The following is a 14,879-nucleotide window of genomic DNA, read 5'->3' as shown; positions in this document are numbered from 1 at the left end:
CACGGCCGCCTGCTCCTGCTCGCCCACACGTGCCCGGGGCTGCTGCTGCTGCCTCTTCCCAGTGCCCCTCTGCCTGCTGCTGGCTTTCCCAGTGCCCTCTTCTCTAGCCCAGTCTGGCTCAGCTGTCCCTACAGCTTCACTTGGAGATGATACAGATGCCTCCATTATTTCTGCTTCTGTGCCCCATGGCATCAGCTCGGTTCCCTTCATTTATTTCTGTTCCTAAATGCAGCCATTTGTGCTGGATTTTCTCATCTGAGGGAAAAACAATTCTCCCTGAAATGAGGTAGTTGGTTGCAAACTGGGTTTTTACTGGATTCTCCTTGACCTCCTTTCCCCCAACTCATGTTGGTGCAAGTGGGGAGATCCAAAACCTGATGGGTCTGGCCCATGCCCTGCACAGGGTTTGTTCTTGAGGGAGGATGCTCTGAGCAGGATGGGAACAGTAGGAGCTCCAGCTCTGAAATAAGCCTCCTTTGAAGTCTGGGATGTCACTTAATCTTGCTGCTTTTGTTGAGGTTTGTTCCATTTTATGTCTGCTAATAAATATTGTAGCATGCTAAAAATAACTGTTAAACATGAAGCAAGAAGTAAAGCTGCTTTAGGCCCTGAATTTCCAGTTCTTAATTCCCTTCTCAAAGAAGCTCAGACCTTCTGAAACAGGTTTAGGAGTACCTGGGCTGCATGGTTGGTTGTGGCTTTTCAGCTGCTGTCCCGAGAAAGAGCCGGTGGCAAGGAGCTGTCACAGAGCAGAACAGTGATGAGTGAGCGAGATGGTCCTCAAAAGCTTTGTGGCTGCTCTCCCAGTGCAACATGAAGGGTGGGAGCTCCTTGCAATGTAACTAGGGCCATCTCAAGAGGATCAAGGGACCATGGCTGTGTTGGCAGCTGGGGACATCCCATGTGTTCAGTGTGCTGTGTGACTGAGCAGCAGCCCTGGGCATTGCTCTGAAACCCTTCCATGTACCACACTTGGCAGCCTGAGCAGCTGGGTTCCCCCATCCTAGCCCTGTGTGCCAGTTCCATGCCCCGTACGCCATTTGCAAAGTTTCTGCCATGCTGGCAGAAGTCATACAAGTAGGAGCCCATGCCAGCAGAACAACTTCATGTTGCTGTCTGTGATGTCTCTGCCTGGCATTGAGAAGGGCCCTGGTGTTGGCACAGCCCTGGGGTGCAACATCAAAGGTTGGCCACCCTGGCAGCCCCCTTGATGCTTGTGCCCAGCAGGGAGGTCCTGTGCCAATGTGCCACACTGTCCCTGCATCCACTGCACCACTTATCACACAGCTGTCTGGCAATTGCAAACTGAGAGCTAATAGTTTAGATGTTGCTGATCACAGCATGTTAGGGGTTGAAAGGGACCTCTGCTTAGAGTCCCTGCCAGAGCAGGACCATAAAATATAGTGCAGGTTGTGCAGGAACCCATCCAGGCCCCATCCCTGAAGGCATTTCAAAGAGGCAGAGATGTGCTGAGAGACATAGGCTAGCCCCAGACTCGGTAGAGTTAGAGAGTGGGTTGGACTTGATGGTTATGTGTGTGATGAAGTTCATGTGCTGTCCCACCACAACCCTTGGCAGCACAGCCCTGCCCATCCTCGTAGGCAACGGTGGGCAGCAAGGAGCAAGTCAGCGACGAGGAGGTGCTGGAGGTGTTCTAGCCTGGGCTGGGCTTCACAGTGCCTGAAAGGGATGATCAGGGGGCTGCTGGCAGGCCTGGGCGGTCAGGGCAGGCTCCCTGGGCCCTGCCAGCGGTGCCCGTTTGGTGAGAGGGAGGCTGCTCACGGTACAGCTCGTCCTGCCGCCCGCGCTGCTCCCAGCCCACGCGCTGAGTCAGCGCCTTGTGTGGGGGCCTCCACTGAGTGAGGGTGGGGTGGAGGTACTGTGCAGGCTCGCGTGCCTGTCCTGTGCTGGGGGGGTGGCCCTGAGGGCACCCTGTCTGCCAACCCCCTCACCAGCCCCACAGCCACACTGCTGACCCCTCTCTTAGAGGATGCTGCAGTGTCCCCTTGCATTTGGTGGGCAAAGGGACCGAGGCAGCCACTTCTCTACTCCTCTTTCTGTTCTAGTACATTGAAGCCATCAGCAACAAGCAAGGTGAGCTGGAAAACTACGTCTCTGATGGCTACAAGACAGCTCTCACAGAAGAGAGGAGACGATTCTGCTTCCTGGTAGAGAAACAGTGTGCAGTGGCGAAGAGCGCTATCACCTACCATGCCAAGGTGAGTTGAAGCCACTGGGCTGCGGGTCCCCCTGCCCTGTTGCCAGGTGGATGGATGCTCTTGTCACCAGCTGCTTGCTTCAGAGCAGGTGGGCACGCTGGAAGTCACAGCTGGTACAGCCCCTGTGGCTTACAGGGCAGAGCAGGGGGAATTTACCTTGTTAAGGTATGGGAGACCTTCTTGTGGCCTTTCAGTACTTCAAGGGGCCAGTAGGAGAGATGGGGACAGACTTTGTAGCGGGGCATGCTGCAGTGGGACAAGGAGTGATGGTTTGCAATTAAGAGGCAGGTTGGGACTAGAGAGAAGGAAGGTGGTGAGGCACTGACACAGGTTGCCAAGAGAGGTGGGATTAAACCACAGATGAAGCTGCTGCTCCAACCCCCTTCTTGCCCATTCCCAGGCAGATCTCATCTCCTGTGCCAGGGGCTGGAGCTGCTGCCAGCCAGCCTGGGGAGCGGCATCCCCCAGTGCCGGCCCAGAGCGGAATCCATCAGGATGAGGGTTGGGAATGCCGGAGCTGCTCCTGCAGCCTCCTGCTCTCGTTCTGGTTGTTTCCCACCGCCACCCCCCATCGCTCACAGCACCCATCTGTCACCACCGTGCTTGGCACTGGGGAGCAGGAGAAGGAGCTCAGATTAGTCAATGCTGTGCTGCAGGCTGGATCAATGCTGGGCATATGTGAACTCCTCCTGCAGAGCAGGAGGGAAAGAAGACATCCCCCCAGGAATAGGGAATCAGCAGGCACGAGGGTGCTGGCACTCACAACATGGCTGTGGCACAGTGTATCCAAAGACTTGCAGCAGCGCATGGAGGGTGATTTTTGCAGCTCTGCAGGCCACTTGTCCAGGGCATGGTGGGTGTATATGACATGTGGGCGTCTGGCCCTGCACCAGCCTGGCATCCAGCGTGGGCTGTGCCAGCTAAAAACACCCTCCTGGAGGATGCTGGCAGCAGCCGTGGTCTGGGTGTCGAGGTGGCTGATAGTGGGGAAATGTTTTAGGACTTTGAAATTGGCTTTAGAGGGAGTTTTAATGCATGGGAACTGAGATGTCTCCAGGTGAGACTGGTGGCAAAGCTGTGCACAGGTGTTGGCTCACCCTTGGCCGTGGGGCGAGCCTCAGGTGAGCTAGCTATTGGGCAAGCTAGCCAACAGGCTCACCAGTGCTGCTCTTTTGCAGCTCCTCATGCCATGCTTCCCAAGGAAATGTTTAGGCAGGTGGCTGGGGTCCACATAGTGCTTGACTGGGAAACAACATCAGGTGTTTTGGAACATCTGCCTCAGTGTCACATGATGGAATACTCATTCTTGGCTGTGTCATCTGAATAAGGGCAAGTTCAGCTCTGTCTCTTACACCCCCTTCCCATACTCAGAGCACAGTTGTGGGTGGCTGCTGGTGTCCTGCCCGTGGGCTGGGAATAGCAGGGTCTAGTTGCAGGGTGGTAGGGCCAGAGCTATCAGGGCTGAGCAGCTCTAAGCATAAAGCTCATCCCTGAGGACCTGGGCAACAGCACAGAGTATGACTGTGCTGCATGTCCTGTGGCTAAGCCTTTGGTCAGATTTGTTTTTCGTTGCTTGGTTCTCACTGAGCCTCGTGCTCTGCCCAGCTTCCTTCAACCTCTTTGCTACTGAAGCTGCCCCACACAGGATACCTCAGAATGATCTGGAAGATTAATGACCTTTTCCTTCTCTCTCTTCCATTTTTCATGACACCTTTCTAGCTAAGAGACTTGTCAGTGCCTGGAAGTAGCAAGCTCCTGTGTTTTATCTCACCTGTGCCAGGCACAGAGGAGCCGATCAATCTTGTGGCCAGGATCAGGCCAGCTTTGAGTCCCCACAGCACTGCCCAGCAGGGAGTTCAGAGCTGAAGGGGTCTTCCCACACTCCTGTGTCCTCATGCCTTATTTTTCTCTGTTGCAGGGAAAGGAAATGCTGACACAGAAGCTGCCACTGTGGCAGCAGTCTTGCTCAGATCCCAACAAGATCCCGGACCGCGCTATACAGCTGATGCAGCAGATGGCTGCCAGCAGCAATGGCACCATCATGCCCAGCCCTCTGTCTACATCCAAATCCAACCTCATCATCTCTGACCCCATCCCTGGTGCCAAACCTCTCCCTGTCCCCCCGGAGCTTGCACCTTTCGTAGGAGTAAGTATCTGTGTGGTGGAAGTTGTCCTCCCCTTCCGAGCAAAGCTGGAGGGATGAGCCCGGGCCAGTGTCACCGTTGTCCTCAGCAAGTTGCCTTTTCTTGGACTGTCATTGATGTGAAGGGATGGGCAGCTCTGTGCATGCACTGCCCTGGCATGTGGGAAGGAGCCTGGCATGGGGATGGGCAGCCTGTCCCATCCTGCCTGGGTTGCTGAGATCTGGAGGGGCAGGGGCTGTAGGGGCTTCCTGAGAAGCTTTTGGGGAACCCTTGAGCTGGACTCATCTGACCAGGCTGATCCCAGTCAGGCTCATTCCAGCGCTGTGGGTCTGAACTGAGGTACCCCAATAACCATAGCAGAAGGTGTTTGGAGTGACCCCTGGGATGAAAGGCCCTTCAGAAAAAGGTCTCCCCCATGACATGAGGGCACAAGCTGAGCAGTAGAGCTCAGGGGATGTTTCTTGGGTGAGAGGCAGCTTGGAGCAGTAGAAAAACCATAGGGGTGATGCCAGTGCTTGCTGCAGCTCAGTTTGTCTCTGGTGGGGAACTAAATCCAACAGGCTGAAGCTCTGGTGTGCTGTGAACCCCCTTCCCCGGAGCAGTGTCCTGCTGCAGGAGCTACACTGGGGTGCCCTAATGAAGACATTCTCCATCTTCCCCCCTCCTCTCCTCTCTCCCTAGCGCATGTCGGCACAGGAGGCCATGCCAGTGATGAATGGAGTCTCAGGCCCAGACAGTGACGGGTACAACCACTGGTCTGAGATGAAGCCAGCACAGCCCAAATCTTTATCTCCTCCCCAGCCTCAGAAGCAGCTGAGTGACTCTTACTCCAACACACTCCCAGTGCGCAAAAACGTGCAGCCGAAAAACAGCTACGCATCAGGTGAGGCTCTGTCCTTCGCTCTGGGGGCTGCTGGCCTGCCATGATGCCAGCTGTGGTGAACAGTGTCATTGAGATGCTGAGGGGGCAGTGATAAACAGCATCTCTCTGGTGTTCAGTGCTGCTCATGCCTCTGGATCTGAGGTTGGGAAATGAGTGGAGCTAGGCTCTGGTGTGAGATTTCGGCTGGGTGGCTCTCAAACAGCGTTGCCAGGAGGAAAATCTTGAGGAAGCTCATTGCTTTCTTTGCAATGGTTGGTGGGTGATGCCAGGAGCAGTGGCCTGACCCTGCCTGGGATCCTGCTTGCTAGAGGGGATGGGTTTGTAGGCACCTTGGGTAAAATAAGGAAGGTTAGGGATATGTCGTGGCAGATCTGTCATGCCTCTGGTCATGCCAGACTGTCAAGGACTTGGATGCATCAAGGACTTGGGGCACTTGTTGGTCTCTGTCTCCCACTAGCTGAAAACAAGACGCTGCCACGCTCCAGCTCCATGGCTGCAGGGCTCGAGAGGAACGGCAGGACGAGGGTGCAGGCCATTTTCTCTCATGCTGCTGGAGATAACAGCACCCTCCTGAGCTTCAAGGAAGGTGACCTTATCACACTGCTGGTACCAGAAGCCAGGGATGGCTGGCACTATGGAGAGAGTGAGAAAACAAAAATGTGAGTCTTGTGGCCATGCTGGTGAAGCAGTGCAGCCTCCCCTGTGTGCTCCGTGGATAACCATGGGTTTGGCTTCACCTCTTGCCTTTGTCTTTCAGGAGGGGCTGGTTTCCTTTCTCCTACACCCGAGTCCTCGACAGTGATGGTAGCGAGAGGGTCCACACAGGGTAGGAACATCAAATGGGTGCCATGCTGGGTGGGTCCCTGTGCCACTCCCAGGGTTAGCTCATGTCCATGGGATGGGAATACTCTGCTTCCCCCAGACACCATGCACCTTGTCAGGAACAACCTGAGGGGGAGTTGTCCACCTGGGGTTCCCTGCCATGGGTGGATTGGCAGCCTGGGGGTCTCAGCCTAGAATGGGCTGGTGCTGATGGCTCTGCTTTGGATCTTCCCTGCCCAGCCTGCAGCAAGGGAAGAGCAGCAGCACTGGCAACTTACTGGACAAAGATGACATCTCCATCCCACCACCTGACTATGGCATGGGTTCCCAAGCTTTCCCAGCACAAGGTGTCAACACCTTCAAGCAGAGGCCATACAGCGTGGCCGTGCCTGCCTTCTCCCAGGTGAGCCCACAAGAGTTTCTGTCACTTCAGGGGGGATTTATAAATGGGAGATGCTTGAGCAAAGTCCTGGGCATTAATCCCTGCTGGAGCCTGGCACAATGACATGGGCAGCATCTGTCCCACCTGTGGTTTTACAGCAGAAGGATGGAATGTGTTGAAAGCATCTTCTTGGTGTGGTGTAGAGCACGTGCAGGGGAAGGAGGGCTGCTCTCCAACCTGTGTTCGTTGTTTGTAGGACTACCTAATGCCCTATGGTTGTGCAATTAAAGACTATTCCAGTGGCCTCTGCCAACCTCCCTCCGCTCACTACAAGCCTTACACTAGGTCAACAGCTGTAAGTCCAAACCCAAGCAATGTTTCCTTTGGGATTTATGGGCAGGTTTTGCCTGGTGACCCACGTGCCTTGCCCAGGGTCTCATCTCCTACTGAGCATCTCTCCGGGGGCAGAAGGACAGGAATGTTAGGGAGGCAGTGAGAGAGGACATCAGTGGAGGATGGGAAGGCCAGGCCAGTTTGGCTCACCTGGGCAAGGCACAGGGAGCAAATGGCACAAAACAGCACCGCAAACCCCCAAAGGACAACACTTGCTGATTCCATGGGAGCCTCCCACCAGAAACAGGCTGTTCACAGGCAGCTGGAAGCATTTTCTCTGGCACATGCCAATTCAAGCAGGGGATGGTCCAGTGAGGGGACCTGGGGTGAGTCTGTAGGGCTATGGCAGACCCTTAGCAGGGTTCCAAAATGAGTTCAGGGCTTCTTGATTAATATATTAGGAAGGTTGCATGTGTGGATGAGATCAGCTTAACCCAAGAGCCATTTGCATGGTGAGGCTTCCCCACCAGAACAACTGTGGTGGGATGAGCCATGTTGGCATCCCTGGATCACAGGTGTGGGGAGGGGGTGAGGAGGGGGAGAGGTGGTTATGCAGCCTTCAGCCTTTTGGCAGGTGACTGAGTGTTCCTGGGATGGTGGGAACATGCCTGTGATCCCTAATGGATCACCAGCTCAGGGACTAACAGTTCCTGCTCCTTCCTGGAGCAGTCCCACGGAGAGCAGAGCTGCTCCATGGCCAAGTCCCAGGGCAGATCTTCACCTGAGGAGCAATGTCCTCAAGAGACATCCTCTAAGCTTGGTCTCCATGTGCTCCTCAGACCAGTGCAGTCCTTCCACACTGCAAAGGCTATTCAGTACTGGCTGAAGGTGAAAATGATCCAAACTCCTGTGGATTTCTGGTGGGAGTGAATACAAACACCTCTCTCCACAGAACATTTCACCAATGTCTTCCAGACTTGCTCAATCTCTTTTTGAGTGTCTTGTATCTGGAAAGTGGCTGGAGCTCCACCACAGTGGGGCTGGACAGAGCAGACCAGGGCTCTCCCAGCAGTTACTTTCCCTTGCCTTGCCGGATAAAGTTCTGCTCCAAAGAGTGGTGCAAATCCCATGTCTAAATCCCATTCAAATCATCTCCATAACTCCCTTTCCTCTCCAAATGCATTGGCTCTTGGCCTTGGCATCCCTGGGTCCCAATGCACTTTGGTCTGTTCATGTGACCCTCCAGTGGCACCTGGAGCCTATGGCACTCACCCCTCACCATGCTTCCTCCCTTCCTCTCCACAGGGTCTTGATGATTACGGGACAAGGTCTGTCAGCAGGTAAGGCTTCACCTTCTGTTGTGTTCCTGAAAGTGAACTGTTGATGTTGACTCTGGGAGAAGCCATGGGGTCCCCTAAGTGGGCTCCCCAGGGGACAGGCAGTGGCCGGGATGGGGCTGTGTGGTGGAGGACACAGTGCAGGTTCTGGTGAGCATGGAGTGACCCAGCACCTCCTGAGGAGGGCAGCTCCTGGGACCACCCTGACCTCACACCCTGTGTGTTCCTTCAGAGAGAGTTGTCTCTCTCCAGCCATTCCCCTTGGGGCTTGCACCCAGGCAATGAGGCCACAGAGTGTGCACCCTTGAGATCGTTCCCCAGTGCATTCTCCCACCTGGCAGCTCCATCTCCATCCCCTCTGCCTTGGAGCTGCCTCATCTCACTCTCAGGGCTAAACCTCAGACCCACAGACACAAGCTGTGAGCCAATCAGTGATGGGCAGGGGTTGAGCTGGTGGTGCCATGCCGGGGAGCTGGGCTCCTGGGCGTGGAGCTGCGTCGCGGTGCGTGCCGGCAGTCCTGGCCCCTCTGGCAGTCTCCTCTGCTTTGTTCTGCAGCGGCAGTGGCAGTTTGGTATCAACGGTGTGAGGACACCTTGGCTAGCGGCGGCCCCTTGCTGCTTGGAAGAGCTTTCTGCTTCTTTCCTCCCTTTTTTCTTTTCTTTTCTTTTCCTTCCCCTTTCTCCTCCGTTTCCTCTTTCTCGACTTCTTTGGGATTTTTAAACTCTTGTGATCTTCAAGGAAAACCACTGGTGCTTCTCCACCCCTCCCCGGTGTTCACAGTGCCCTTGTTTCTGAAGCCTTTTCAGAGCAGAAACTGCCGCTCGGTCTGTGCTCACTTTGAAGCAGCCTGGATGCAGTTGACACTGTAGTGGGACCCTGGTTTTGTACTCCTGTGTGAATAATTAGCGATGCACTACCCATCCCTCCTCTTGGGGCCTCGCACGAGCCTGGACAAAAACCTCCCAGACCGGAACACAATATGCATGGCCTCTGGTGTCCGTACTGTTACTGAGCATCCGGGGTGCCTGTGCCCGCGATGCCATTGCCACGGGAGGCTGCAGCCCCTGGCCTGCCCCTCAGCCTGATCCGCTTCCATCCCACCACCCCCTGCGGTGGCTCTGGGAGAAGTGGATGGCGGTGAGCTCCCTCCCCGGGGAAAGGGCTGCTTCTTGGCTGGGTTCCCTCGCTGGCCGTGGGGTGCAGCTGGGCAGCCCCCCCGGGAGGGTTACTCCTGGTTGTTTTATAAATATCTATCTCTCTATATATATTTATTTTTTTTTGTAGCAAGGTATTGTTACCTCATGTTAGCGCTGAGGGCTGGTGCGGGGCCATCTGAGGATGTGCCTCGCATCCCTAAAATGGGGTTTGAGTGAGACAGCCCCTGAGCTGCGTCAGGGGGGCTTGGCAGCACCCAGGGACCTCTTACCCTGGCACTGCGGGGTTCTACTCCCCTAGCCACACCTGGCTGCAGCCCCTCAGTGCCTGTGACTGTCTCCACTGCAAAGCTGTTCACGCTTTCTTTTTCTGATGTGATTTTTAAGACCTCTCTCACGTTGCCTGTTCACTGGGACGGTGCTGGCAATGCAGACACACCCACGGATGAGTTTGTTTTATACACTCGCCTACGGGCCCCTTGTAACCAGACCCTCCTGCATCCATGTCTGAATTTTGCTAACAATTTTTAACCCAGGATATTTCATGCTGAATGGTTGAATGTTAGAGGGGAAGTGTGTGGGGGGGGGGGGGGGAGGGGAGGGGAGGACAGAAAACCCCAGCCTAGCAAAGCCTGTATGGAGATTGTAAAGTGCTGAAAACAAACTTTTTCTTTTTCTTATATATATATATATTTTTTTTTTTTTTTTAAAAGCCAGAGAGAAATGTGCCCTGTATTGAGTTATTGTTTGAATAAAAGTTTTATTTATTGCATTGAGCTGGGCCTCGGTGTCTTTTTCGGCTGCCGTGCCTGCGTGCTGCCCCTCCCTGCCTGCATCGCCCATTGCCATGCCTTTTTTATTGGTTTTTTTTAATTTGTTTTTCCATTCTCCATCCCCTTGGCATCATGTGGCTGTGGGGGGACCCCCTGCTCCCTCCCCCCACCCCGGCTTTAAACAGCTTTGCTGAGCGGGAGCAGCTAAAGGTGTTTAAGGGGCAAATCCCTCCGCGTCCCGAGGGGATGCTGCCTCTCGCTGCATGCCCAGGCTGCGGCTGCGCTTTCCCAGCACGGCGGCGGTGGGAAAGCAGCGATGGCTGGGTTGGGGTGGGGGGAAGGAAGCCACCCCCCTCCCTTCCGTAGCCCCCGCCATGTCTGGCCTGTCCTGCGCAGGTGGCTGCTGGCTGGCCGTGCCCTTCCTTCCCCTCCTCGCAGGGAGCCGTCGGGCAGCACCAGCAACTCGATAAACACAACTCTTCCTCCTTTTCCTACTTTCTCCTGCTGTTTCCTCTGCCCGGAGGCTCTGTGTGCAGGGCGTCTTGCGCCGGGGCGGCCGCCGGCTCCTAGCCTGGTTCCTCGCCTTAACCAACGCCTTCTGTTCCCAGCAAGGGGTCGGAGCGTGTCCCAGTGTCCTCCAACCTGCCTTCTCTTTCCCTTGCAGCCCCGATGTTGAAGTGGCCAGGTTTTGAGCTGCCCCTGCCCGTAGTTAGTAAGTTGATGGTCTTGGGGGGGCCGAGCCCTGGGTGTGCTGGTGCTGGGCAGCGGGTGCCAGCTGCGGGGCTGTGCGGGAACAGTGCCACCGCTCTGCTTCACCACCCCCTGCACCCAGCCGAGTGTGTCCCCTCCCTCGGTCGTTGCTTGTCCCTGTGCTGGTGGCGGGAGCTGCCAGGCTGAACACGCTACAGCTGCACGGCTCCCTGCTCTGCCGCCACCGTGCTGGGCAGCTCGCTGGGGCCACGCTTCCTGCAGACGCTGAGCTGCTGCTCCTGCTGCTTCCCTGCTCCCCATAACCACCCTCTTTGGTTGTAGGTCTCCAGTGTCTGCTGTCCCATCAGTGCCTAGTCCTCAGCCTTCTCCTGGGGGACAGTGCCGATCCACACTAATGTCAACTTTTTTGAGCAGCTTCTTTTGCTTGTAGACGCATCTCGGGAGCCTCCTGGTCCTGGCTGTGGCCCCAGGGCAGGGGTGGAGGAGTTTCCCCAGGAGCCAAGAACCCCCTCGCTGGCATTGCAGAGCCCTGGAGAGGCCCTTCCCTGTTTTTCTTTGATCCGTGAGCTGGTTTTCCCTGTGGCTGCTGGAGCTCTGCAGGCTCCTGCCCCAGTGGCTCTTCTCTGCCAGAACAAAAATAGTTAAATAATAACCCCCCCAGTGACTCATCAAAGCAACCTTTCCTCTCCCTCCAGTCCTGAGAATCTTTTTTGGCATCCAGGGGGGGAGTGATCTAAGAATCTGCATTAATTAGGTGGGAAATTAATTACCCTGGTTTTAAGCAAAAGGCATTTATATTTTTGAGGAAAGCAAAAGCACGCTTTGAGAGGTAAGGGATAGCAGGGCAGAGGGGCTGGGGGTGGCAGTGTGTGTCCTTCCCAGGGGGCTGGGGGAACCTAGTCTCTTCCTGCTGTCCTGTGGGAGATGCTTGGAGATGTTCCCCAAGCTGCTGGGGTCCATGTGGGGAGGTAGCCACTAACCGTGGCTGTTCCTAACATGGCTTAACCCCAGGGTCGTTTTTGTATTGCTGATCCTTTGTCATCCCCAGATAGAGATGTGGGTAGGGCTCTGCCACATGACAGAGGACCTAGTGTGTGGGTCTGTGGCAGTGCTAAGGGCTGAGCAGGCCTTGTTGTTGTGGGCACAGAACCACTGTCCTGTTGGGGATGGGAGAGGGATTGTGCAGCTCCCTAGAGAGGGCTGGGGATGCTGCAGGGGTGTTCTGTATTTCCCTTGATCACTTTGCCTGATGCAGGTTTGAAGCCAATGGCTCCAGGCTGCCCAGGGTGATTTGCACCCACAAGCAGCTGATGGGTACCCCCATGGCAGCGTGAATCCCCCCTGGGAGTTACCTCCTGCCAGGATGGGACAGAATGGACCTCTTCAGGTCAGCTCAGGGTGCTTCCCCTGTCACAGCACCCAGTGCAGCAGCCTCTGTCCTAGCTGCAGGACCTGAGTGTACCAGGGCTGAACATTTTCAGACAGTGTGCCACAGTGGGCTGGCCATACACTGTGCTGCTAAAGCTGGTGAGTGCTGGGGCAGGGGGACAGCACTGGGGACACCCCAGGTAGGTAAAAGCCCAGATCAACCCAGCTGCTTACTAGGCTGGTCTGCTGGGAGCTGGGCTGTGGATGTAGTTTGGGTACTTGGCTGCTTCTAAGGCTTCTACAAACACCCTGCACAGAGCTGCCAGCTGTGCTCTTGGCCAGGGGTCTCCACATGTCCTACGGCAAACTGGGCACAGGGAGCTGAAACCCCCTGCTTCCCCTGCTCCATGCACAATTTTGGGGTGCCCCACCCCCCACTGCTGCCTATGGCAGTGTAGTGCAGAGCCAGGTCATCTCAAGGTGCTCTCCTGTGTGGGAATGGCTCAAGCCCAGCCTGGAAGGGGACTGGAGCCACTTCTCCAGCCACAGTGCCCCTTTGCAGCCCCAGCTTTAGCGCTGCTGGAAAGCAGGGTGGGAGAACACCCTGTCTGCAGCAGCCCTTGCCAGCGTATCTCCTACATCTACCATGGCTTTAGCAGAGAGAAGTAGGGGGGGCAGCTCAGCCCAATGGCTCCACAGGGCCAGGAGCTCAAGCTTAACACCTTCCCAAACACCTGGGCAGGTAGAGGGAATGGGGCTGGTCCCTCCAGGCTTGCCACCAGCCCCACTCAGGCTCAAGGGGTACCCAGTGCACCATCTACATCAAGCAGAACCTCCTTGGCTCTACTGCAAAAGCTTTCTGGGGGTCTCACTGGGTTGCCACTCGCTGTGCTGGTGCCCTGTCCTCCCAGGCCCCGTTGCCACCATCCCTCCTGCTAAATTCTGCCTTCCTCTTTCTCTGCAGAAACCCCTTTGCCAACGTCCAGCTGAAGCCAACGGTGACGAACGACCGCTCAGCGCCGTTCATCAGCTGATCCGGGAGCGCTGGTGCCCACCCTGCCACGCGGCACTCGCCGCCACCTCCTCCTCTTTGCCACTGCACGTTCAGCTTCCCCAGGACTTCATTTTTAGGCAGAGTTTATTTAATCCTGCTGCTTTGAAAGCCAAAGGCTAAACCTAGTGCCCTAGTTCTCCTCTAGACCCAGCTGATTCCTCTTGGTGGCCATGGGTCAAACTGCTGCCTGTAGCCTGTCCTTTGCCTGTGCAGAACCATGACGGCAGCATGCCCCAGAGCCAGTTTGGCTTTTAGGCATAGCAGAAGCTCACCATAGTTAGAAGAACAACCACAGCTGGAAAACAGCTCTCCAGAGGGGAGCTGTGCTTCAGCCTTGCAGCACTGGCAAAGGGGAAACGCTTCCCTTTCTCTCTTTTGCCCAGCCATCAGGGACTCATGGGAGAGGCAGGAGAGCCAGGATCCCCTGTGCAAGCCCAAGGGGTGGTGGGAAATGTAGGCAGCTCCCACTCCACCTGCCCCAGACTGGGAGACACTGGGATGCTGCCCATTTGATTCTGCCAGCAGGATGCTGGGATGGGGCAGGCTCCACTCCCAGAGCTCCTGCAGCTCCAGGTCTCTGTACAGTAGGGTGTGACGGTACTGCTGTAAAATATAAGCTAAGAAACCCAGTTTTGGAGGCGAGGGCTCTGTTTAAGCATGCCTTGGGGTGTCCAGGGCCACAGGGTGCCCACCAGTGGCACCCTGCTCCTCTCAGACAGGCTGTCGCAGTCCAGACCTCTTGCTTGGCTGTTTGCTCTTCCTCTATTACTAGGGCTGCATGAGAGAGAGATAGGTAGAGATAAATTTACAGATCCATGCACACTTGCTGAGCTTATCACAGGGGTGTGTGCCCACAAGCAAGCCAGCTCCTGGCTGCTGCTTACCCCGAGCTGTGCCAGCATCAGGGTCACATCCCAGCTACAGGAACAGGGAGAAGGTTTTCCAGGCAGGAGCTGCAGCTGTGCCAGGCAGTGCCCTCAGAGGTGTTGCCTTTTCCGCTGTGTTTGTCATTTTGCACTGTTTAACCACCAGTGCACCAGGGCCTGTTTGGCGTTGGCTGAGACCCAGGCATGTGGGTCGCTCCCGGCGGTCGTTCCTGTGGGTTTCCATGCAGACAGAGCTCTTTCCCAGTCATGGAGTGATGGCTCATCGCTGCTGTGTCCCCTTTGATGGGTTTTGCAGCTTCACCACAGGAAAGCAGCTTCTCCTGCAACCACCTGGGCTCTGGTCAGCCTGCTGCTTCATCCTCTCCTGGCACTGGAGCCAGTGGATGGGGGACAGACAATGGATGAGGGACAGGATGGGGCAAGGGCTTTGCTGGATTGTGGGGCAGGGGGTGGGAGAGGGCTGAGGGCTCACAGCCCAAGATGAGGGCAGGCCTGGGAGTCCCCCTTGGCCACTGGACCAACGGTATCTTCTTCCAGCCCCATGATGGGGGTCCTGCCTGCTGGCACCCCCCAGGCAGCCACCCCCGGCTCCAGCCAGCCCCTGGGGCTTTGTTGCAACTCCTGGCTTGGTGAAACCTGCAAGATGTAACCTGAAATAATTTTTTATGAGAAAAAGTAATTTATGAGCAATAAAATCCCCCCCCCAACCCTTCCCACCCACAGCGTTTTCCTTTGCTAGGAGCATCAGCCTGGCCCTGGAGCATCACTGGTTTCCATCCCCAGCAGCTCCAGTCCTAGTCCCAGGCTGATG

The 14,879-nt window shown here is 55.9% G+C and overlaps 1 protein-coding gene across 8 annotated transcripts in view; it reads left to right on the top strand.

The window, feature by feature from the left end:
- Positions 1-14,775, top strand: part of BAIAP2 (BAR/IMD domain containing adaptor protein 2) — a 49,780-nt gene extending 35,005 nt beyond the window's left edge. The window contains exons 7-17 of one of the 8 annotated variants that reach the window (XM_068151255.1): positions 2,067-2,219; positions 4,138-4,365; positions 5,045-5,246; positions 5,704-5,905; positions 6,004-6,072; positions 6,309-6,471; positions 6,707-6,805; positions 8,089-8,123; positions 9,844-9,850; positions 10,670-10,760; positions 13,092-14,775. In XM_068151255.1, coding sequence (XP_068007356.1) covers positions 2,067-2,219; positions 4,138-4,365; positions 5,045-5,246; positions 5,704-5,905; positions 6,004-6,072; positions 6,309-6,471; positions 6,707-6,805; positions 8,089-8,123; positions 9,844-9,850; positions 10,670-10,760; positions 13,092-13,117 — 1,275 coding nt within the window. In that variant the 3' untranslated portion in view covers positions 13,118-14,775. Of the gene's footprint in view, positions 1-2,066; positions 2,220-4,137; positions 4,366-5,044; positions 5,247-5,703; positions 5,906-6,003; positions 6,073-6,308; positions 6,472-6,706; positions 6,806-8,088; positions 8,124-8,676; positions 8,799-8,918; positions 9,853-10,669; positions 10,761-13,091 lie in introns of those variants that run through there. The other 7 variants (XM_068151254.1, XM_068151249.1, XM_068151250.1 and 4 more) reach the window with 7 other exon arrangements.
- Positions 14,776-14,879: the final 104 nt, after the last annotated feature.

Source organism: Melanerpes formicivorus, unplaced genomic scaffold (assembly GCF_026170545.1).
Source record: "Melanerpes formicivorus ecotype bairdi unplaced genomic scaffold, bMelFor1.0.p_v2 SCAF_21, whole genome shotgun sequence".
Lineage (NCBI taxonomy): Eukaryota > Metazoa > Chordata > Aves > Piciformes > Picidae > Melanerpes > Melanerpes formicivorus.
This window is presented reverse-complemented; position numbering and strand designations above follow the sequence as displayed.